This window comes from Leguminivora glycinivorella, chromosome 1, assembly GCF_023078275.1.
Source record: "Leguminivora glycinivorella isolate SPB_JAAS2020 chromosome 1, LegGlyc_1.1, whole genome shotgun sequence".
NCBI classification, from domain to species: Eukaryota; Metazoa; Arthropoda; class Insecta; order Lepidoptera; family Tortricidae; genus Leguminivora; species Leguminivora glycinivorella.
The window spans coordinates 18,986,213-19,012,352 of NC_062971.1; the positions used below are offsets into that span (position 1 = coordinate 18,986,213).

Genomic DNA, 26,140 nt, shown 5'->3' on the forward strand with positions numbered 1-26,140 from the left:
GGGCACGGCGAGCGCCCGCGCCACAGATCAATACAACAAGATGGCCCTTACAGGGCGACTCGCGGTCACCAAGCATACGACAAATCAGGTTTATAAAAGTTTGAACGCGTGCGACACCGATCAGTAGCGCCCAAGTATACGACCCGCTAACAGTGTCCGTGTCCGCTCGGGAAAAAATCTTAAATAATCAATTTTGGTTGCAAACAATGGTCTCTTACAGCATAAAGTGGTGTGGCAAGTCTTCTAACACTTCTACATGTAAAAAAGATGGAACAACATTCCACAGTTAAGTCAAATTAATTATTTTGTTGAATATTGTTTATTATCCGCGGAGTTCATTTATACTGGTCAATATGGTTGTGCTGAGCGGCGCCGAGGCGCGTCCATCCCTCTTTACCGAGTTAACAATGTGATATGCTATCCCTTTCACGTAAACGACTAGGCATGGGGCCATGTTAGTTTATGTCTGTTGCGGGAACTTCGTACTGCCGTTCGTACCATGTGCTACCATTTTATGAAATATAAAAGAAAGCAGATTTGTAATAGTGAATAATTATTTAGAATCTGTAGAGTCTGTAGTGGTATTTAGTTCATTGATTAGTTTAGAATATTTAGTTGGTTATTTAACTTAGTAAACGTAAGTAAAAATGCACAGTTTAGTTATTAGTTACTAGAATGATTTTTATTGAGATGCTATCACAATTATCATCCTCCTTGCGTTATCCCGGCATCGGCATTCGCCACGGCTCATGGGAGCCTGGGGTCCGCTTTGGAAACTACTACCAAGATTTGGTGTAGGCACTAGTTTTATGAAAGCGACTGCCATCTGACCTTCCAACCCGAAGGGTAACTAGGCCTTATTATAATTTAATTATAATATTATAATTTGTTGCAAAACAAATTCACCACAGTACTGGTACCGGTACCATTGTCTATAATAGACATGTCCCATTCCCATCCCTACTGCTAATCATAAAGGCGCGCCATTATTTGAAACGACCAATGGCAGCACCGTGCGCGCCCGCCTCACCCCGCAAGGATTGGTGATTTGCGTCTCGAACAATATCGCTTGCATTTGGCTTCTAGTGGGGTGTTCTGTGGCCCGCGCTTATATCAGTGCAAATACTAGGAAGGCTGGCCACCGCGAGTCGTCTTGTAATAGATGTCTATAGGGGTTGGTCTGTGTGTAGTAACGTCTGTGGTGTCCACAGAGCTAACTACAGAATACGTCATTTGATAGTGACATTGACAGCTTGGTTTGCTACGTACCAATTATTATTGTTACATTTTCATGCCCATCTTGTTTTATTTATTGAAGGAGTAGTGTTGGTATTCGCGTTTGTTTTTATTAATTATTTTCGTTTAACAATGACTATGTAACAGTTCGTCAGTTGGAAAACAGCGTGAAATCATTCTCGGCACATTTTCTTGTTGTGTCTAGTGTCGGACGACTTCAATTTCATTCTGAAAACATGACAAATCTTGATGTAAGTAGAACTTTTTTTTGTTTTGCCAATTGTATAATTATTAAAAGTGTTTATCTTCAAATATATTTCTCGGTTATACCCTCAACTCTTCCAATTACATTACATAGGTGGATGTATTGTAACATTATTATTTCAAACATGCCTCAGTTAATTTGTCTAATTACTTAATGCAGCCTGAATCAATACAAACACCAATGATATAGGTATATTTCTTTATACATTCCATTTACCAATGTGACATATTCAGGCTCAGTATCTTCTTAGTTTTGTGTATCTCATCAACATTTGTTCCATTATGTATGTAAATCGTTGCTTAGCACCCATAGTACAAGCTTAGTAATTTGCTTAGTTTGGGGCTAAGTTGATTGTGTAAGGTGCCCCCAATATTTATTTATTTATTTAGTAAAGCTCATTAGTATATCACAGTGTCTTAAATAAAATAAGTAGTGATTGATTTTTAATTAGAAGCAAATTTTATGACAGTGTTGTTCAGCTGGAATTATTAATTTTTAGTGATGGACATAATATCTACGGACTAAAGTTCAATTCGATTTCCATCATCTAAATAATTTTAACATTGAGATTTGCACCTATGATCTGATCCACTAATCTGCCATCAGTGGGATTGAGATGCGAGATCTTATTTAACTAAAAAAATAATTTATATGTGGTTACAAATTGTAGCTCATTAGGTATATATTAATACAATACAATATCCTAATATAACTTTATAGTAACATTTATTATAACTATTTGAAATGAATCATGAATTTACTCAATTTATTAAGGTGAGCAACAGTAGCACAGACAGCAGTTCTGGTTCCTCCTCGGACTCGAGCAGCAGCGGCAGCTCTTCCACTAGCTCCGGATCTGGTTCCAGTAGCTCAGACTCTGAATCGTCTACCTCAGACACCCCTGCAGTTGCACAACCTGCCCCTAAATCACCTGCTAAGCCTGATGAAGAACCACCAAAGAAGAAGGATGACTCAAAACCTAGGCAAACAACTAATAAAAAAGCATCATCATCCAGTGATGATGATGTACCAAAACCAGAGCCACCAAAACCCCCACCGCCCCGTAGACGTTCTTCAACCAAGCCTAAATCAGCTGCTAGTGTCCTGGCCAAGGGGAAACCACCACGAACAGCAGCAGGTGCCAAAACACCAAAACCAATACCTAAGACAATGACTAAACAGCAAACAAAAAATGACCAGAAAAAGAAGAGTATATTCTCACCTGACAACAGTTCAGAATCTGAATCAGAGAGCAAATCATCAAAGAGTCCTAAAGGATCACCAAAAAATAAAAGAGGTACTAGGAAATCAAGCGAGGACAAGGACACATCTCCTCCATCACCGTTGACACCTGCTGAAAATGATGATTCAAACTCCAAAGATAATATAAAACGTAGAAGTGGAAGTAGACCCAGTGGGCCCCCGTCCAAAAAAATTGTGGACAACAAAAGCGCCTCTTCATGTTCTTCCAGCCAATCTTCAGCAGAAACTGTTTCTTCCGAAAGTGACAGTGAACCAACGCCGAAAAAGGAGCCCATTAAAACTGGAAAGACTAAACCACCTTCTTCAGCTAATAAAGTAAGTTATCAAAGTTTGTAATTTTTTTTTCTTATACGACGCTTTGGTGGCAAACAAGCATACGGTTTGGCCTGATGGAAAGCGGTCACCGTAACCTATGAACGCCTGCAACTCAAGGAGTGTCACGTGCGCGTAGCCAACCCATTAGAAACTTGTACACATTTGGCTGCAGTCTTCTGTAAGGAGGAGGTACTTCCCCAGTAGAGCTCTGCTCTAGATTCGAGCGAGATAATATCCGCTGTGCTGTGCCCTACCACACAAAGCGGAATGTCAGGAAATTGAAAATTTTTAAGAAAAAAAATTTTTTTTTTAATGTAGTTTTCCTCAAATTTACATAAAATTATATACCTATGTAGTATCTATCACCATTGAAGATGAAACTTTGTGTATAATTATTGTGATATTTTTTTAGGTTGAGAAAGGTAAAAGCGACTCTGGCGAGTCCCAGGCAAACAATATGCCCCGGAAGCTGACGCGGTCCCTGTCGGCCCGCGTGTCACGCATGGCCACAGCCACGAGGCCCCGGACCACGGACACAGACTCTGATGTTGACGAAAAGGCTAATGACAAGAGGTATGCAACTATTGCAGGCGAGCTGGGTACTTAGAACTCAGCTACTTCTTTTTTTATGCAAAATATTTCACAACTGATGTTGGCTTGCAGAAAATTATAGGAAAACAAATTATCATTCAAAAACGAAACCATATTAATATTATTGATAAAGTTCCAAAACTCTAAACTAAATAGATAAATGTTGTAAAAACCCTGGGCCCTGCCAATTTAGCCTGATGCTAACTCAATGTTCAATTCAAATAATGTATCTAAGAGCATCTTCAGTCTTCAAATTTACGTTCTATATTTAAATAAATTTCGCTGTAATAGACCAGTCTACTCGTATTGTCGTACTGAAAATGGTCACATTATATTGAGAGACAAACACACTTACGGCCCAGCCACGACATTGGTCTAAGCGCGACAGCGGTGAGCGGCAGTCATACGTGCGAATAAAAAGTCCCATCGCTGTGTCTCGCTCTAATGTATGGCCGCCGCTCACCGCTGTCGCGCTAAGACCAATGTCGTGGCTGAGCCGTTAGATGCAAGTGTCTCAATAGTAGGTAGGATTTTACAAGTAAGTCTTACTTATTATTTCGTGCTTAACTATAAGTATATGTTGAAATAATGATGTTTTGTTATTTCAGCAAGGAGATAAAGAAGAAGGGCCGTCCGCCCATTTCCCGGTCTCCCATCGTCGAGCTCACGCCGCCGCAGCCGAGCGAGCGACGCTGTCCCGTGCGAGGTTGCGACTCCACTGGACACCTCGGTAAGAAACACATACCAAACATTGGCTACATAACCGCCCCGGCTTCGCACGGGTACTATACCTACCCGTAAACCTTCCTCTACAATCACTCTATCTATTTAAAAAAACCGCATCAAAATCCGTTGCGTAGTTTTAAAGATTTATGCATACATAGGGACATAGGGACAGAGAAAGCGACTTTGTTTTATACTATGTAGTGATATATAAATACTTATATATATAGAAAACATCCATGACCCAGGAACAAATATCTGTGCCCATCACACAAATAAATGCCCTTACCGGGATTCGAACCCGGAACCGCGGCGTAGCAGGCAGGGTCACTACCGACTGCGCCAGACCGGTCGTCGCTACATAATGAAATGTTGTCTATAAAGAAGTCAGAAGTGCCGTACTCCCATTTCTCAGTCGGTGCGGGAGCGAGCGATGCTGTCCCGTGCGGGGCTGCATCGTAACTCAACCAGACACCTTTATTAGGAACACAGACCAGCTAAATCGTTACCGTGAAACCCCAACTCTTCACCTAGTATATATATACCTAATTTCGCCTGACTTTGAATAAGTTACTAAAGAGGAATGATTGTCATAGTAAATTTGCATTGTCAATTTACATACGCATACACAATTTCAGTTTCATCGGAATACGGGAAGTAGGTGACATTTAACTTGATAGATTTGACGGGACAAACATAGTTAAGTACATACACTGAATTAAAATGTGATCACGCTCTTCCCAAGGCGGCAAAGCATCTCGTCACTTCACCTGGGACGCGTGCCCGCTGTACCACAACGTGACGGGCGCGTGGTGCGTGGCGGCGGCCGAGGAGCGCGCCGCAGCCGCCACGGCGCGCCGGCGCGCGCTCGCCAACATGCAGCAGCGACCGCGCGCCATGCCCACCATAGAGCAGAGGGCGTACCAGCTCAAGGTCAAGGTGAGCTATATTAGACGCCCTTCATTTACTACAGAATAGTATCAGAGGGCATACCAGCTTAAGGTCAAGGTGAGGCGAATTGGCGTATTTACATTAGGTACATCCAATTCGCTGGCCGATCAAATGTCGCATTTTTGTATTGTGAACTCCCATGCGAGATCTCGTACCCTCTGTATCATCTCTTAGGGTATACTCGATGGGCGCCGCTCAGGGGTATCGGCGCGCGGCGGTAAGATCATTTTTTATTACGATATTGGCCGAGTTCATGAAGGAGTGACGCTGACTGTCACAATTACGCGTAATATACTTGTTGTTGCAACAGATTTGACTCCATAAAATGTATCATAGAAAAGCCCATAAAATTATTGCAGCACCAATCGTGCACCTAGCGAATAAGTATGTCCGTAGATAAGGGATATCACACTTGATGCAGCCCATCCACAGAACTATATTTAGATAGAAGAAACAAGTTCATCTATTTGTATAGGGGCCGAGCGTGTCAAATTTTGTACTGAAGTTGTTTCTTGCCTGTAATTTTAAATATGTCTCAGGCTCTTGATTGTTCATAATTTTTGTGTTGTTGCAATTGAATATCACGTAACGAGGCATTTTTTATGTTTTGATTGACTTCAACTTACAAAAATTGACGCCCGAAAGCTGCAAGCTGCGAGTAAAGACGGACAACTCAGTGGATTTCACTGAGTTCATTTGACACGCTAAGTAGATACGTTTGCTTGATCTATGGTATATATGACATCTGTGAGCCCATCTATTTTTCATGTATGTATATTTTACAGGATATGCGCTCCAAATGGAAGGGCAGCCAGGAGCTCCGTGAAAAGCTGGCGGCGTCTGGCGGGGACGACATGAATGAAGAGCGAGAACCAATCCTGGAGGGCTTCGCACCTGATTACGATCTGCGGTTGTTCCGCGAGGCTCAAGCTCTAGCGGCTATTAAGATAGAGGAGGAGTTGGGAGATATCCCTACGGACAAGGGGACTAGGTAAGACGTTAGAAGACACCATGGCTGCGATCCTTGATGAGCGGGAACCGGTACTGAGTCATCACGCCGAATTCCAACCATCTGTCAGTAGATGTCGCTTTATGCTACCCCAAAGCTCACGAATTTGGGGTGAACTAATACATAAAGAATTTGTGAGATATTGGCGGGACTTCTGAAGTTCAATTAGTTAAGAGCAATGGACAGAATGGGTTCAAATCCCGCCGGAAGAGTAAGAGCTTTGAATGATTCACGGTTATTTTCATTAGACGCATATAGATCGTGATTACCTTTTTTTTTTGTCGAGCTCCCGATATTTCGACGCAGTTGCATGCATCATGATCACGGACAACTGGGCGTGTGGTTGTTTTCCGTAATATAAGTCCGCCGGAAGAGTATTTTTTTTATATAAAAAAATGTAGTATCCTTTAGCTGTCGTTTCCAATTGTTAAAACATGTTTTAAACACAACTTATTTCTCAATAATTCCCTTCTATCATTAGGTTCGTGGTGATGGGCAAATACATGATGGAGGTGTGGTACCAGTCGCCATATCCCAACGACGCGGCGCGCGTGCCTCGCCTGTTCGTGTGCGAGTTCTGTCTCAACCACCACAAGAGCGCCACGGGCGCCGAGCGGCACCGAGCCAAGTGCGTGTGGCGACACCCGCCCGGGGACGAGGTACCAACATTGCAATTACTAAGAAAATATGACCAAGGCATCCATGCTGGAATCAAACCAGGGTCCACTTCTATTGCGGCACCCGCCTTAGCTATTCGGCCACTTGACCCAGGTCGATTTTTTCCATGTAATGTAACATAATTATGCATTTTGGACAGGAGGCTTGAGCTCCAGTGATTAAAACCATTCCAGGCATTTTCATCATGGAGTGGACTTACGGATAAAGTTACAAGAAAAACAAAACGTTCTTACTATTTATCGTTTAGTTCCATTTGTAATCCATCCATTATATTTGTGATCTCTCTATAATCACTATGTTTCATTTACCCGACAGGTGTACCGAAAAGACAAGCTCAGCGTATGGCAGGTGGACGGTCGGAAGCACAAACAATACTGTCAGCAGCTGTGTCTGCTCGCCAAGTTTTTCCTCGACCACAAAACTTTATACTACGACGTGGAGCCTTTCTTGTTCTACGTGATGACGTGCGCCGACGAAGAAGGCTGCCACGTCGTCGGGTACTTTAGTAAGGTCAGTAATTAGTAGTAGTAGTAATCACTTTATTGTGTACAACAGATTCATATACAGTTTACAGGAACAGAGGTACAAAGGCGAACTTATCCCTATAAGGGATCTCTTCCAGCTAACCTTAGATTAGATGAGAGGAACATTAAAGTAGGCAAGATAGACAAACATTCGCACGAAGAGGTTTGTCTCTCCTTTCCTAATGCGAACTGCTAAGGAATGGAACATGTTCCCTTCATCTGTATTCCCGGCCGAATACAATCTGGGTGTATTCTAGTCAAGACTGAATAGCTATTCTGAACCAGTGAGCTACAACTTCGGCGTTGTCACTTTCCATCAGGTGCGACTAAGGTCAGGCCAGTTTATAATAATAATAAAAAAATGATTAATGGCGTAGGGATGTGACGACCCCATCGCCCACTGGTTTTACCAGTGCAATCAGTCAACGCAGGGCAGCTTGTGGCGAGCTGTTGGGGAACAGCGACCCCACGTACCCGAGTGCTCCTGGGGAGTTCTGTTACCTGTAAGGCGGGTGGGTGGGACAGGACTCTCTACCTCTGGCTTGCCTTGGCTGGCCGTCCAGAGTGGAGTCGTTAGGGCTACATGCCCCAGGGGTGGAAGCGAAAATTTGCGTAAGACGCGAGTTGATACAGTGGCTTAACGGCCACTGGGCAGAAAGCGGTGTACACCTCTCGACACCCTTGAGTTCTCACACCGGTGTTGCCCTTGAGCCATCTTGAATGTCGCTTTTTCTGGGGGCCCATCTTGTGGGGACGAGTCACAGTCTGCCAGAAATAAAATTGGATACCGTTTTATTAGGCAGGCGTCCGGTTTTTTATCCCATAGCCCAGTATTTAGTCCATCGCTTTCATCCAATAGCCCAGTTCATTTTAGATTCCATTAACTCTCAAATAGTCCTTACGGCCCAGCCACGACATTGGTCTAAGCGCGGCAGCGGCGAGCGGCAGCCATACGTGCGAATGAAAAGTCTCATCGCTGTGTCTCGCTTCAATGTATGGCCGCCGCTCGCCGCTGTCGCGCTTAGACCATTGTCGTGGCTAGGCCGTTACACCCTGGCGGGTGTTGCCTCTGCGTGTGTCCCATGATACGGGCCAGGGCAACATCCGCTCGGTGTACCCCTTACATTTCATTAAAGTGTCAAAAGGGCCTCTACGCGTTGGCTTCGGCCCCGCGCACGCCTCCCAAAGGTCCGGAACACCATTGTTCCGTGATGGGAAAGACATACACATAAAAAAATGATTATAGAAACCCCTAGATGTAGGATACGTAAGTTTTTGGAGAGAAAAATCGGTATCTCGGTACTTATCGAAGATCGAGAGAATAGCTATATCGGTCTCGTCCAGTATACAGTATAAATGCTACTTAAAACATACAGTCTACATTTTTTTATGGTATAGGCGTAGGTGGTATACCAAAGCGCCATCTGTACAATTCTGACGCTTCAATGAACTTCGCCCAAATGTCCAGTTCAGTGTTTTGTGTGTGTTGCTTCTGTTTATGCGAGATGTCGCTAGTAGTGACATTTTATTCAGGTCGTTAAAAGCCTGATTCTGTGGGCCTGTACAAGGAAAATATCAGAAACAAATATCTATAAGGTCAATTTTAAATAATAAATATCTAAACATTAATCAAATGAAAATTAACTAAATTCGTATAAATGCAGGGTGTAACTTTTACAACCGGCAATATTTTTTGGATGATAGGCTAGCTAAAGTGAAAGATAATTACTAAACATCAAATACCTATCATATTTTGTTTAATTTTATCTAGACTTTACCCTTGGGCCTTGTTTTCTATCTCAAAAAATGGGAACGGTTGATCGGGCGATTCGGGCGATTGTTTACCTACTCTGTTGCACCGCTGCGTGCTTGGTGTCCATGATTAATTTTAAGAACATATTGGGTTAAATAATGATACACTTTTCTATTGTTTTGGGTTCAGCTATATGATCATTTCCTAAAATATTGCCGGCCATAAAGTTATATCTCGTATAGCCCGACTGCTTCGCTCAAATATAATTTACTAGCTTTTGCCCGCGGCTTTGCTCGCGTTTGAAAGAGACAAAAAGTGGCCTATATCACTCTCCATCCCTTCAACTATCTCCACTTAAAAAATCACGACAATTCGTCGCTCCGTTTTTCCGTGAAAGACGGACAAACAAACAGACACACACACTTTCCCATTAATAATATTAGTGTGGATTTTCTTGAGTTAATTAAATTGGACAAAGAATATCCCCCTTATTCATAAACGTTCACTAAAGTTATCAAGCCGATAAAGTTCGTTTGTCCCTTTCTATCACACCAATACGTCGGAAAGGAACAAAATAACTTTATCGGCTTGATAACTTTAGAGCACGTTTATAAATAAGGGGGTATATGTTTAATACGTTACTATTTTACGACTTTGATTGAATTTGAACACCGAAGCTGCCAAAATACAAATGTCAGACATCTCTCTCTTTTCCGTAAATAGCGCAACAGAGAAAGAGACTCGCAATTTGCGTACCTACTTCTGTGTTCGCGGTAGGTCCTCTGCTCTTCTCCATTTTTTTCTACAGCTAACAAATTAGCTTTTAGAGTTTTAATTGCGTATGGTAGTTACACGGTACATTACAACTACCATTAGACAAGTCGAGTTTTTTTTAGTGGTCGGGCATACAAAACCATACAAATATTTGACCCCTTACGCCGTGTATTGCGTGGGCGCGACCGTCGCCGTCGCGTCTCATCACATCCATACAAATATTTGACTCCTTAGACTAGACGGTACAATCAAGTGCAAAAATATGAGTGTATTAGATATAAAAGGTGTTGAAAAAACGTTCCATAGCTCTTATTTCGAAGAATGAAGAGCTAAACGAGCAAAAACGAGACAAAAAATACCTTTTTACATATAATGTATTAATATGTATTGATTCTATAAGTGTGATCCTGTAATTGGCTTTCTATCTCTTATTCAGTAGTGTTATATTGTAATAGTAGCTGTTGGATCTCCATAAATTAAAATAAATAAATAAATAAATAAAGTAAAACGTAAGCTCTTGTAAATTTTGCATGCGCGTTATTATATTTCTACATGACTCAGACTTTCTACCCTCAAAATTAAATCCCGTACACGACGCAGCCGCAAAAATTCAAATTAACGCAAAATCCACGAAGCGTTATTTACAAAAATCTCGACGTACGGCGTACGTTTTAAGGGAGGCGGAGGGCGGTGCAGCCCCCCAGGTCGTTGCCCCCACAGCTGACGCGACGCTGAATGGGGTAGTAAGCGGTAGTAGGTGTGTGTATGGGCGTGAATTAACGTGCCGCCGAGGGTTTTGGTGTTAATGTTTGTTTCAGCCTTAAATGGTAATGCACCTTGTCGAGGTCGTTTACATGCAAGTCATCGTAGAGTACTTATAAATGTTTGAAATGCATCTTAAAGTCTAGATTCTTTTTTCAGGGCTCCGTACAAAAAGTAAAAACTGAACTCTAATACAGGATCACTGTACTCTGTCCATCAGTCTGTATCTCTCTGGCTGCCTGTTAACACCAACCAAATTGAAACTAAAACTATATACTCAGATCTACAGTTACTTGAAGCTGTGAAAAAAAATCATACTCGTAAGTTGACGCAAAATATCGTCACTACTTTTAAAAAAACTTGTATCTTCGTCTGTCAATGAAAAGAAAATTGTAGTAAGTATGTATGGAAGGCATTTAGACTTACTGCGTTTTAACTTTGAGGAACAGCGTGAGATACGAGATTTTTTAAAAGTAGTGACGATATATAGAGCTGTCTATTCCGCAATAAAAATATTCCGCTTTCTCAAGGGAATCAAATTAGCGAATCACATAAACTAAGAACTATTTTCTTCAAATTTGTAAATCAAAATAACAAATAATAAATAAGTTATATTTGTACGGAACCCTTGATGGGCGAGTCCGACTCGCAATTGGCTGTTTTTTTTATAAATACCGAAATACAAAATAAGGTTATTCGTATGAAGTCAATGTCTGTCTGTCTGTGGTATCGTAGCTCTCTAGCTCCCAAATGGGTAAACCAATTTCGACGATATTTTTTGTAAAGTTTTATATGTTTATGGTTCTTATAGGAATAGGTAAGAAACGTTTGATAGTTCAGATAAATCAGTTCTCGTTTTTAACCCCCGGCAAAAACGACGGGGTGTTATAAGTTTGACGTGTCTGTCTGTTTGTTTGTCTGTCTGTCTATTTGTCTGTCTATCTGTGTGTGTGTCTGTCTGTGGCATCGTAGCTCCCGAACGGATGAACCGATTTAGATTTAGTTTTTTTTTTGTCTGAAAGCTGAGTTAGTTGGGAGTGTTTTTAGCCATGTGTCATGGAAATCGGTCTACTATGTCGCGGTCGGGGGTTTTTTCAAAATTTTAATTTTGTGGTTATATTAAATTAACTAAGATACATATTAAGTATACGTGAATTAAATATACTTAGGAAACGATATCGTGAATCACAACGCTCTCGTATACCTTCATATAATCAGTGATAATATTCTGATCAACCGTAACACAGTGTGTTTTGTTTAATATTATTCGAAAAATACCAAAATCGTCGCAATAACCCTATGTATCTACAACCATAATATAAACTACATTTACCCCGGTTGGCTCAACACAAGTGGTCGGGTAAAAGTTAGCTGTGTTAGCTGTGTCTGGTTGTACCTGGATTCAATTACACGGCTGGTCGGGGATTTAATCCCGTTTTGGCAGAGCGTCTGATTGTCGGCCGATTTATCGCATGGCGGCCGTACATGTTGAATCGTGGCTCTTGGCTGAAAGAAATAATTGAAACTGTGAATATAAGTATTTGTTTAGACGTTTTTTACGTTTTATTCTCATGAAAACAGCGGTAGTTATTTATAAATAAATAAATATAGGGGACACCTTACACAGATCAACATAGCCCCAAACTAAGCATAGCTTGTACTATGGGTGCTAAGCGACGATATACATACTTACTTAATAAATACATACTTATATACATAGAAAACATCCATGACTCAGGAACAAATATCTGTGCTCATCACACAAATAAATGCCCTTACCGGGATTCGAACCCAGGACCGCGGCTTAGTAGACAGGGTCACTACCGACTGAGCCAGACCGGTCGTCAATTTCACCTAAAACATACTTTATATTGTACTAGTAGGTAACTAGCCTCCCGCCCTGGATTTACACCTGTGAAAATCATACTAATAATAGAATATAGTAAGTTGTCCATAAAAGATAAACATATACCGTCGCGGATTTTTTAGACCAATCTTTATTACACTTATCTCAAATTTTAATTCATCTGTAAAATCTTACTACCTATTTATGTTTCAAATATCACTCTATCGATTGATGAAATTCAGTTCAGTATAAGGACTGATTCGTAACAAATTTGATAAATTCAGAGTGCTTTTTCTTGGATAATTTCTAGTTTACTTTGTAATATACATTACACCATTGAAATTGCCAGAATCACTAAATTATTATAGTTTAAATCATTTTTAAAAGCAAATCTCAACTAACTAGATAAATAAAATTAACGTGAACGCTGGAAATAATTCGGCGACAAACTGCTGTCAAAATCTTAATTTCTGTTGACGAAACTTGCAAACTTACTTAATAATTTTCAACACTACCCGGCAACCAAGATTGGTATAATCTTGGTTGCCGGTTATCTGAAAGGCAATTTCTTTACGATTCCTGTGAAACAATGAAAATGTAGACGTGTCTCCAAATATCTACTTTACCAGGAATTAAGTTGATGCGATATTAGTTACCTAGCATTGGTTACTTTTCGATAGATAAATCCACAGCCAAAATTGCTGAAAGAATCTGTTAGCAGATTTTATTTAAAAATACGATCTTTCAACTTTATTTTGACAATAGCTTTATATCATCCACGATATTTATGAAGCCAGCAGCTTGCTAAAGCCAGTGCTCTCGAAATCGGGACGAAAGACTTGATATAACGAAGTCCCACAGTATTGACTCATTAATCGGTATAGGATGTAGTGTCCAAGAAATTCGTTCATTGAAATGACACCCACGATGAGCAACCAAAATATTTAAAAAAAGGGTAGCCCTTGATAGGACTAAAACTAAGAATGTGTCAAAAAACACTGTCGGATGTATGATGGAGGGCATACAACAAAACTTACAACATGAGCAAGGAGAAACGGAGAATGATGAATTTACTAATAAATAATGATTTTTGAATACATTTTTAAGGCTGCTTTAAAAAAAAACGTCATAATAATGTAAAATTGATAGTTTTAGTCGGTGAAATACTACACTTTCCGTTATTTAATAGATTTGTTTAATTCAAATTTCAGTTAGAGCATCTTATTATCTTGATTTTTATAAGACTGGATTTTTGAAAACCAAGTCACTAAATTAATTATGAATTTTTCTCTAATGCACGTTTAGAAAAACTCACGTATAGAGCTGAATTAGTCGATCTTATTTGTAAAATTTTGACAATTTTGATTACTAAAACAGGTAAATTTATGATTCGTATACCCTGTACTACAAACTTCTCAGACTACATTTTTATTATAAGGTTTTAAAAAAGAGTAAACGAGGCTAAGACGAATTCATTTTTTTTCAGAAATTACCTAAAATTAAGTGACAATTTCTTTGAAAATCTACATCACATCGAAATAATTTTTGTACTTAATTAATCTGCAACGTTTACTTACATTGCTGTTATGCCTTAGTGATTAAAAATTGCTATTATTTATTTTTGGCAATTTTTTGAAAACGAGCCTTCACCGGTACAATTATTACCACTTTTGGACATATTCTCATATTTTGTTAGACCAAGTAGAAAAAGTCCTATAATGTGATATATGTTTGTAAACTACTCGCAAAGCCCTTTAATTTGATACTACACACGGTATGATCAAGCGCTCGGTTGCGATTTCACTGTTTTTCACACGAAAGCCCTCTTAACACATTATAGAAAAACAATCTTTGATTCGGCCGGCTTCGGTACATTTAACAATTTGTCAAATTCGTTACGAATCAGTCCTTATTTGACTTTATCGCGAATAAACAAACCACTAGCTAAGTTAAGGGTGTCTGATGGTAGATGTCTAGTCGATATCTTAGACACGTTACGCCTCGGCGACCAGTTTTTTGATTATACTATAATTAAAAAGTAAAATAACAAAATCGCACCCCTTCGTCCCTAGTCTGTAACAAAGGTAGAATATTGCTTCGAAGTAGCCAAATTAATCCTTTATTGCGTTTTCGTGCGGACTAATAAAATTTCACCTTTTCGACGGCAATGACCTGACTAGCCCTTCAAGCCAAGTAAGGTGTACTCGGGTAATTCCGAACGTCAAAAACCGTCGGTAAATTCCGAAAAGGGACCCTTATTACTATGGAATCATGGGTGATTATCATTTGAATTTCGGAATTATCCTTACCAAGTTAGTTGTTTTTGTAATAATATCTTATTTTTATTTGTTTACCTTGAGGTCAGTTAGGTTAGTATTAGTTTCATTAAGGATTTTATTACACAAATAAACAAACAATGAACGATTGAGTAGGTACCATAAACCTTGCTAGATTTCTATTATTTTATGTTTATACCTTCACATACTTACCTATTTATATACTTACATATTATGTATAACATTTAACTCAGTGGTAAGTTCTGTTAGAGTAGCATTTGTATTTTCACTTCAATGTTGCATTGCAGTATCATACACCTCATGCTATCACAAACCATATTGTGTATGCAATGAGGCTTAAATTTTATTGTTACCATTTCAAAACAGGTTTACACTTCTATCGAGTATCTATAACTACTACAAAACGCTAAAGAATTTTTTATTTTGTTCTCTGCTAATAAGGCACATTTTGTCCTGCAACCATTTCACGATACGGCAGTTACTATGGCCTACGGCGTAGCAGCGTAGCACCGTAGCACTCTCAACGTAAACTACGTGACGTAGCGTCTACGGTGTAGTAAGTCGAGGGCCTTGCCTTTCAGTTTTGAAGGAAAATGATGTCTTAGCGCTCTCATAGACCTTTACCGATATACCTGAAGGAGCTACGGCGTTTGAAGAGGTTCGGAAACGCGCCAAGGCACGTGATTTTTACTGGTAGTGGGCATAATCATACAACGAAGTACAAATATAATGTAACTTTTCTCTGTCCGAATATTTTCAACGTTATGCTAAATATATATGAATATTATGAATAAAGGTAAACTTATCTTAGTTCTTTGGCACAAGTCACTTTGATTTTCTGTCTTGATTTCTACAAAATGCATAAACCATCAAGACCATCGTCAAAAGATATAAAGTCTTGTGAACGAACGAAATGGTTATAGTACTTAATTAACTGATTCTGACTTTCCTACCTTAAATCTGACACGAGTCAAAGTAAACTTGGCGTCGTTAATTTTTTTGTATTAATTAACTTAAAGAAGTAAACATATTCGTAGTCCTGCCGAGTATTTCGGTAGCACGAAACACTGCATAGAGCAGGCGTAAGACGGCGTCTGGTCAATGACCTCGGTCCAGCAGTGAGCCTCCTCGATGCATCCGGGTCGGGACTCTAACACCAACAGTCATATATGCACTTGTAACAACAATACTCTGTCTAAATTTTATTAATCGCTCTCCTATGTGCCCTGTCCTTGTGTGATGCTAAGCATTTTGGTAGTACGAAGTAAGTACTGCAAGAGATCAGGCGTAAGACGACGTCTGGTCAATGACCTGTTCAGCAGTGGGCCTCCCCCAATACATCCGGGTCATCGCGGCTCCAACTGCGGCTGATGTTGAGATTGCTGAGCATTCCGGTAGTACGGTCGCGGACATTAATTGTTAATCCACTTCTAGCCCATTTTATACTGGACACGTCATAGCTTAATTATGACATGACAAAATTATTGTGGCCTCTGAATGGCTCAACGATTAAAGTCCGTGAGTGTACGAAGTACTGCAAGAGAACAGGCGTAAGACGACGTCTGGTCAATGACCTCGCGGTCCAGCGCTGAGCCTCCCTCGATCCGGGTCGCGACTTGAACAACTACTTACAGTCAACCAATTGGAACCCTAGGCTACTGTAGAACCACATCTCGGACACTGGCGATCAAATATATGAAAGAGGTGCGTTCCTAGCACACATTCTAAGCTCGTGTAGGTGAACGCGTACCATGCTTGTATGAGTGAGATATGACAGGTTGACTCTTCGCGTTTTTGACAGGCGGTAACTGTGAGGTAACCGAGAGGGGGTGGGCGGCGCTTTCAGCGGGGAGCGGGAGTGGCCATACTGCACGATAGTACTCTTTATTATACTGTGGTAGAACTATGTCATAGTGACGTCATAAAGCTACCTAATTGTAAGAAATCTCTTACTGCTTGTAATTTTGACATGGTTGTAGAGTGGCCTAGGGTTCCAATTGGCTGACTGTACAGTGTACATTTACAGTCGCCACCATCAGATAATAGAAGCGGTAAATTTACTAACAAATATCTGAACATGCCTCTGTTGAGGAGGCGATAAGGAGAGTTTAGATATTTTTGCGCGCCCCGGTCGCTCAGATATATCTGGTGGCGATTGTACTAACAACTATACACTCTGTTTTCATTGAACTCCGTTAACTTTAAGGGAAGGTTCTTTAGATCAAATACAATCAATTTCTTTAAGAAACTAGCGTCTTAGCTCTTACGATTATTGAGTTATTAAAAAAATAAAGATAATTACTGAACACGTGTGTGACAGCCTTTACCAATTCCTAATGTTATTTGTTTTGACATGTGCCGTCAATCACTGACATCAACTTGAATGTTATTCTTAAGGGTCTCTCACACTAATAAATTCATTTATTGTGTATGAAAATGATTAAAAAAAAAAAATTTTTTTTTTTGCGAATTTAACTAAAAGTGTTATGCAGGGTGGTTACTGATGGTGGCCTCCTTCTGCGAAGCAGTCATGTCGCGGAAGGAGGAAGCAGAGAGAGAGCGAGAGGCAGCTGTTGACGCTCCTCCGCTACGACGAAAGCGGCAGGGTCGAAGGCGGAGAGCGTACGCTCGCCTCGAGCCCTAGAGAGGCCATGCCCCATATGTGATGCCGGGAAGGGGGATCACGCGTTTCCGATCCTCCTTTACGATGCGGGTGCCCTGGTCAGGGCTACCGGAGAGCGCAGTGGTGAAGTGAAACGTTCCGAACCCAGTGCGCTCTCACAACGGAAAAGAGGGTGAAACGCCGGAGTGGGTTTAGTGGGTAGGGCCGTTTCTCCCCTTCTCGTCAGGAGAAGGGAAAGCAACGGCGAGTCCCACACAGCGTGCGCAACAGCATTCCCACTCCGTCAAAAAAAAAAAAGGGTGGATCCTGATAGTGAACCTAGCTACGTGTCGAATTTAACGGAAAACAAAAAAAACACGGTGTAGACAGTTCAACAGCTTAAATGAACCTGGTAGGTAGTATTTATCTGGGTAAACCGAACTAAAATGTCATTTGCGGTGTTACATCACAGAAATACAATATTTTCATTTTCAATTACATGTGCTCTGCCTACCCCTTTATGGGATACAGGCGTGATTATATGTATTTATGTATGTATGTATGTATGTATTTTCAAATTAGTTGCTCTAAAACGTGATGTGTTTCTGTTAAAGTTCGATAAAGGTTAGATATTGAGTTCATATCAACTTTATTGAACTATCCAATTCTTAGATAAATAACGCAATATCTAAGTTCAGAAAACTTCGACTAATTAGAATATACTAACAAAACTCTACCTAACTATGTCTCTACTGAGAATGTTTTGATTGTAGACTAAATATTATTAATGATTTATTATTACTTCTAACTCTTATCACTCAAAACTGAAAATCCTTTCCAGTCCTTTAAAATGTTACACGATATAGTGAAAATATTATACTACATGACTTGTAAAACAGTTGTACTATCAGCAGCAAAAGTGCATGGAGAAATTATGTATCAATTCATTGATAAATTCGCCATGCACTTTTACGTACATGAGTAATGAGCATCATAATCCTAATCAGCAACTGTGGCGACCAAAGGTATCTAGTGTTTACAACTTAAGTATATACCTAAATCCAGACAAAGGATGAGACCACAGACTGTCTGTACGAGGTCATCGAACTAGGGCCGCCCCCCCCCACTTCCCGAATCGTTAAAAATAAAATCCCCTAAGAAAGTATAAGCTTTTTGATAAATAAGCTTCTTAGAGAAAGGCTTTTATGTCTGACGCGAGACATTAGGTTTCAAGTTCTTATAAAGTACGTGTAAATGATACAAAGACGTACATAACCTTTAGGTAAGAGAATGAAGAGGTATTTTGAGCTCATAAACAACTTAGTATCCCTTTATAAAGGTTATGTTAAACAAATTTAATTTAACACAATGTATTATGTAAAAGTCGACACAGGTCATTGTAAAGTTCAAAAGTGTTTATTTTTTTCTCTAAATAACTAGGTAATGCCCACTTGTTTCTCCCATCCCCATCTATTTGTATGTTCCATTATTATTATTATTTTGCCTAAAAATCGGTAAATTTAATTTTTCGATCAATTTTGATTGGGTTTATATTCATACTGGCCGAATGTAATTTTTAACAGTACTGTATTGAACCCAGCAATTATTCTTAACCTTATGCCATTTTCACTGATCTGTAGTTTAAAAATGCAATCGCACATTTGAAAGTTGGCACTTTTCGTTTGCGTCAGCCCCTACAAACTATAAGTACATAGGTAGGTACATAAAATTCATAAAGTGAGTTTAGCTAGACGTGAACACTGGCTGGAGCAGATTTATTTCGTTAGGTGTGTGCGTCGTCTAGACTCCCCGCGTGTTTGCATTGGCAAATTGTCACTTGGGGCGCGCGCAGAATAGATCAGGCTGCCCACAAATTTGTGCATATTTAATAGCTCTGTGAAGGCTCACGTCTGTCAATTTGATTGACCAGTCGAGTTATTGAACAAGAGTTAGCATAGCTTGCCCCGTCAATATTTAGACTTGTGTCAAATTTTTGTTTATTTGTTTTCTGTCCTGGACAGCATTTTAAGCCAAATGTCATAGAACACAACTTCACACGGGAGCTATTTGTGATGGCGGCATCTGTGCAACCATTTGATATTTGCCAAACCCATTGTATAGCTTACACGCCAGGCGAGTATTTGTCTTGGCTCAGGCGAGTACATACCACTTTTGTTCGAGCGTAGTTAGGATGGTCGTAGTGGAAAATATATGTTTAACTGCTTATGCGGCAGGAGCTTAAAAAATATTTGGCAAGCAATTAGAATACAATGCTAGCGCGTTTTGCGCGCTACGAGCGTAGCCAATGAAATGGGAAAATGGTAGTTAAAGCGCCTACAAGCGGTCGTCTGAGTGCGTAGCCGAATGGCACAAACGCTGACGAAACGCTCACGAAACGAAAGGCTCTTAGATATCTATCTCTATCGCTCTTGCGTATTGGTGCGACAGAGCCAGACTACCTTTCGTGGCGTTTCGTTTTCGTTTCGCGTCGCAGAAATGCCATTCGGCTATGGGGCCTGGTGTCTGAATGCCTCAAAAAAAGTAATTCTATATAACTAGCAGGTAAATGCTACATTTCAGGTGACCGCTCGTACTCGCCAATATATGTTTTGTGTAATTCAGAACCTTTTATATTACGATGAAATTTAAAAATGGACTAGCTGCTCGATTTCTATCTGGATTTGGGGTGCCATGTACGGAGGTGCCGAATACAATGAAAATTAATAATCAACTTATTACAATGCCTATTGAAACCCAACACTATTTGTCTAAAACGTCTATCACCAAAATTGTTCCCCTATTTGCACGGAAGTGGCTATTTTGACCATCAGATTTGGCACAAATTGTGTGGAACTAACTATATTTGGTTGTGGTAATAGGAATATTATTTAGTCGATGACATTTAATATTTATTACTTTTATTAGGAAACTTGAACATCTCTCTCTGTATCTCTTAAGCAGCAGATATATAAGGGTACGTAGCCGAATGGCACAAACGCTCACGAAACGAAACACTCGTAGATATCTATCTCTATCGCTCTTGCGTATTGGCGCGACAGAGCCAGACTACCCTTCGCGGCGTTTCGTTTTCGTTTCGCGTCGCAGAAATGCCATTCGGCTACGGCACCAGATATTGTCCGGTGGACTGGTAATCTGTGGGCCCCTTTACAGCCAACGATTGCAGACTGTTTAAACCTTTGTGAACCTTGTGTGTTTTTGTACAGGAAAAGAATTCGTTCCTGAACTACAACGTCTCGTGCATCTTGACGCTTCCGCCGTACCAAAGACAAGGCTATGGAAGACTACTCATCGACTTCAGTAAGTACAAAATCATCATATTTCTATCCTTGCAAAAAAAGTTCTAGTTGAAAAATACTTTATGTTAATATTTTTGGAGAAAGGTTTAGAATGGCTGATCTTCTCTTCTTCTAGGGTTAGGATTTTCATTATCTGAAAAGGAGTATACTTATAAATTATACATTAAATTTTGTTGCAAATGTCTGTAAAACGCTTTCCGTGTAGCCCAATATTATAAACTGTGTCTATACTCACTGTACATATTTTTAAAATACATCAAACGCTTCTAGTATGACTATCGCAATAGGAGAGCACAGCAGCATACACATACAAGTCCGGAAACGAGAAAATACTTGAGCAACGCCTTCGGCAGTTTCCTCATTGTAGCCCGTGACCTACCTCAAGAATTAAAAAAAACTATCGGCGCCGAATTCCCTGGGCAGTGGCTACGTAGGTTTGTTTTGGGCCGGCGGGTCGACGACCCGGATCGATGGCTGCAGTATAGATCGGTCTGGCGTCTAGACAACCCCCCGTGGGGGTGGGGGGCGTGAGACGCGACCGACGAATTGTAGATGCGCGTTCTGACGGCTACGGTTAATTATCGTTCTGCGTACTGAACTGGGGGTAGTCGAACGTTACTTAGTCATTGCACGGCTAAACAAGTGGCCATTACATTACATATAACAATATGTGATTGATGAATGATGAATGTCATTGTGATTTTTTTTTAATGTGTCCAAAAGACAATATTGGGTTTTTTAAATGTCAGCGCGTCCAAATCCGTAATATGTGGGAAAACTTTATTTATGAGTGTGTAAAGTGGATCCTTTCTCCTTTGACACTATACGTTTTATGTTGTTTTTGGGTTAGTCATATTTATGCCGTTTACAACCTCATAATGCCATCGTAGAAAATAGCTTTTGTTTTGAAATCGAATGAAACAAAAGAAACGCTACACTTTTCCATTCAAATTTATTTATATTATATTAAAGTAATGTTTACTAGGGATAGATAGAACCTTATAGGAGAATAAATTTGGTATTCTTCTTAAGGCCTTACACTACTCAGCCACAAGTATAAAGTTAGTGAATGATTCATACCTAGATAGGCGTAAGAATCGCGTGCGTTAAGGCCTGTATTAGGTGAGGTTAGTTATGCTTTGCGTGCAACCCCACAAAACAATATGGTAATTTTAAATTCACTAGCGAGAAATCTACCCAGCTTAAAGACCATACCAACCTGAGCTTACATTAAGACACAAAAAGCTTCTATAGCTTTACCGCAAGTTACTGTTTGTGTCAACTAACTGACACTGCGTTCACTCGCTAACGTGTGCGTAATCAGCCCGTTCCACACAGACCAAGCAGCATCGCGAGACAAACAGTTAAAATAGACGTGCCTTGGCCGAGGCAGCGTGCGAGTTTTCCTCGGCCGAACAACCTGTCTTGACCGAGACACGTCTACAAAGTCCGATTGCCGTGCGAGGAAAGATTTTAAGAGGATTTGCTGTCTTTATGCGCTTTTGTTCACCACAATTTCGTTGTGAATGTTGTGATATGCCCCACAAGCACACACGATCTTGCGGCATATTGTTGTAAATTAACTACTGTAATGAATTTTAGTCTTACTACTCTAACCGAAGGCATGTTCTATTTACATTAGAAAAAAAATGTTTCTATTCAATATTTGGTTCGGTGAAAATGCGTATTACAAAACATTTATTTCCACAGGTTACCTTCTAACCAAAGTTGAAGGCAAAGTCGGTTCTCCAGAAACCCCGCTCTCAGACCTGGGTCTCATCTCCTACCGCTCCTATTGGAAGGAGGCCCTGTTGAAAAGACTATGCTCCGCGCCCGGACCTACTTTGTGCATCAGGGATTTGAGCAAGGACCTGGCTATTGCGTCCTCGGACATTGTGTCTACGTTACAGGAGAGAGGGCTCATGAAGTATTGGAAGGGCAAGCATATTGTGCTGAAGAAACAGGTGAGGGAACTGAACAAATTTATGGTTCGTTTTTACCTGATTTAAGAGTTCGGGCCAGTTGCATCAGCCATCAAGCACAGTTAACAGATACATCAACGTCACGCAAAAATATACCGAACGCTAAATTCGATGACAGGCGGTTTGGTGCAACCGACCCTTTAATTGATGTAATTTAGCCATTTATTTCAATTCGAATATAGAATTACTTTTCTAAAAAGAAAACAATTAAGGCAATTAAGGTAATTTTATTTCATTCATTGGATCCTTCTTTGAAAATGTCTAAAAAGGCAATAATTCGCAAAATTACTCATATATTCCAGTTTGTGAGATTTTCCGCTTCCCTGTAGAATAACTTCGGTCCATTTCTCGCAACTACAAGTTACAAGTGGTACTTAGTCACTGTTTAATTGTTATCATTTATTGTTTCTCACAGGACGTGCTGGAGGAACTATCTCGGCGTGCGGAGCGCGCGCGTTGCGTGGAGCCGAGCTGCCTGCGCTGGACGCCGCCGGGCGCGCCGCCGCCGCGCTGACGCCGCGCCCCGCGCGCGCGACTCGCGCCCAGAGCCCGCGCGCGCCATCTGCCGCGCAGCCGCAGCAGCCAGGCCCGCAGCCTGCTCTAACTCTGCCTCTGCGTGCTCATATACACTGTGAGATCTCTGCTTTTTCTGCAGGGTTAGCACATGATTGGCGTCCTGGCGGTCCTTATGCCATTGCATGCCAAGACGTGTGTCTTGGGGCTACATAATCATGTGCTAAAGGTGCTGTTCTTTGTGGACTCTGTAAAATTATACGGCGTCTAATTTCAAAGACTTCACAGCGCGTGTAAATTATGGGAAATTATAACGGCGACCTTGTCCGTAGAAAAATGTGGGCAAAAGGATTTACTTTCCGATGAAAAATAAATATGATCTTGGAGCTTTTTTCTACTAACAACTTCGCTGTGTTTTAGTCGTAGGTCATGGACGCAGCGCGCTCAGTCTTAGGTACTTCTGTTGAATGTTGGTTAGCTGTTAGTTAGATCTCTTGCTTAATGATTCAATGTCACTTGCCGCGTAACCTCAAAGTATATTAATAAATAATAACTGCTTCTAGATCTGTTCAAGATGTGAGCACAGCACAGACCAAAAAGGTACATTTTGCATTGATTTTCCCAGAAATAGAAAAAAAATAAAGTCGAGTCACTTTATCGCTTCTTCGTACAAATGTAGTCTCTATATTCCTGCCTGGATATTAACGTCCAATAATTCCAATATCATTTAAGCACGGACCGTTCTTTCGATATTTTGATATTTGGAAACTTGGACAGAGCAATGGTTAATCCATACTATTATTATAAATGGGAAAGTGTGTGTTTGTTTGTCCGTCTTTCACCGCAAAACGAAGCGGCGAATTGACGTGATTTTATAAATGGAGATATTTGAAGAGATGGAGAGTGACATAGGTTACTTTTGTCTCTTTCTAACGCGAGCGAAGCCGCGGGCAAAAGCTAGTATACAATAAATTGTGTTAAACTATATTACAAAATCAAAATCCAGGAAAATGGCAACGGCTTTTCAGTTCTTCGGCATTGTCACTTCATTAGTTTTAATTGACAGGCCGTCAGTGGGCCCCTTTTATTGCATTTAAGTATAATTATCTCAGTGAAATGATATGTATCAAAGGCAACTTCATATGTGTGTCACCGGCATAAATAAGAGATGATTTCTGTACCTTGTCGCTTTTAATCATTCGACAACTTCGTATGACATTTCAAACAAGATATTAATGTGACAAGGTACAGAACTCATCACTTATTTATGCCGGAGCCTGTACTGTGTATATTTGCTTGTGGGTTAGTTCACGAATCTTAGATACTTACCTACTTCAGGTGAATTTGGTCAGTTCAGTGCGAGTCCCGCGCTAGCTTTTATGAATCTACTTATATCTAATGTGGACATTTCAGTTCATTTACAATGATGGAACTGAAAGTTCGAACCTTATGACTAGTTAAGTAAGATACTCAAACGTCTTCTAAGTATGTTCATGTTGTGTATTATCGCAATAAGTGTGGTTGTGTAGAGTATTTATAAGAATCCTGAGATTTTATGACTTCGAACTTAAAGTATACATGTAACAGGTTATCTACCTACATTCTAGGATCACTTTTTTTCCTGAAGACTGCGGCATAACACGGGTAAGGATGGGTAGTCTAGATACACCATACTCTCGCGCCAATCATGTGCTAAAACTGCTGAAAATCAATACTAGTTCAGTTACTTTTAAACATGAATTGTTGGTATTTTCATTTTAGCACACTTACGATTACATAAGATTTTACTAGTCACACCCGGATATGTAGTGCGTAGATAATAACGCTTGTATATCATAAGATTGGATTATTATAGTCTGTTCGTTGTGGTACTACAGACGATGACGAGTTTCGAGTGTTAGTATACAGGTTTACGAATATGTTAATCAATAATAATGTGAGTTACATACCGACGGACAGCTGAAAAGACAGAGAGTCATTACTGATAAAGCAAACTGTAAAACCGTTTGTGGATTTCTTAAGTTCAAGTATTAACGTCATAACACATAACGTCTGCTACTCCGCTTGTTAAGAGGATACGGTAGCGAAAATGCTAAAATGGAAAGGAGCCCCCTTTCAACTTGGGAATTTTAGTTAAATATACAAGTGTTATTAACTAGATTTATCGAAAAAAAATTGTCCATTAAGAAAAACTCAGTCAAAAGATATTTTAAAAAAATCTTTAAAATCGAGGTTCCGCTCTCGACTCTTTTCTCCTTCAAAACTTAATCAATCGGAACGAAATTTGAGAATCTGTTTAACAATGAAATAATCTATGTCGGACCGTTTAGCTTTTTTGGTTAATTGTTACCAATCTTGAGTATCACACCTTTTTTTGTGCCACAATGAAAAAGACCGTTTTTGGAAATTTTTGATTGACTCTAGTCTTTAAAAAGCAGAATATCAAAAAAATCAAAACGGTCCGACACAGATAAAAATAATAACAATCTGTGTTGAAAAAATCATTGCTCTATCTTCAAAAACCAGGGAGGAAATAGTCGAGAGCGTTTGTATGGAGAATTGACCCCTACCGTATCGTCTTAAAGCTCTCATAGTTATGGTTCTAGATTCTTTGTTTCTTTTGTTTAATTTTTAAACGAGTTCAAGTTCGACGAGGCTGTATTGATATTTTGCGAAATTCATATTTTGATCTCAAAGTCACATCATCAAGCCTGTTCAGTTATAAAACGTTGGTCTTAT

General features: G+C 40.1%; 1 protein-coding gene across 1 annotated transcript; it reads left to right on the plus strand.

The window, feature by feature from the left end:
* The first annotated feature begins 1,286 nt into the window (after window positions 1-1,286).
* LOC125230464 (histone acetyltransferase KAT7) lies at window positions 1,287-25,581 on the plus strand. Its single transcript, XM_048135609.1, has 11 exons — window positions 1,287-1,487; window positions 2,276-3,079; window positions 3,492-3,652; window positions 4,279-4,400; window positions 5,139-5,332; window positions 6,130-6,335; window positions 6,835-7,012; window positions 7,347-7,541; window positions 20,814-20,907; window positions 22,617-22,870; window positions 23,304-25,581. Exons 1-11 carry the CDS (start codon window positions 1,473-1,475, stop codon window positions 23,400-23,402), a joined length of 2,322 nt encoding a protein of 773 aa, XP_047991566.1. The 5' UTR covers window positions 1,287-1,472; the 3' UTR covers window positions 23,403-25,581.
* Window positions 25,582-26,140: the final 559 nt, after the last annotated feature.

What these genes read in the sequence shown, in the direction of transcription:
- LOC125230464 (XM_048135609.1), top strand. An exon ending in GACACCCGCCCGGGGACGAG is followed by an intron (nt 7,013 to 7,346) that starts GTACCAACATTG and finishes TTTACCCGACAG; the next exon opens with GTGTACCGAAAAGACAAGCT. An exon ending in TCGTCGGGTACTTTAGTAAG is followed by an intron (nt 7,542 to 20,813) that starts GTCAGTAATTAG and finishes GTTTTTGTACAG; the next exon opens with GAAAAGAATTCGTTCCTGAA.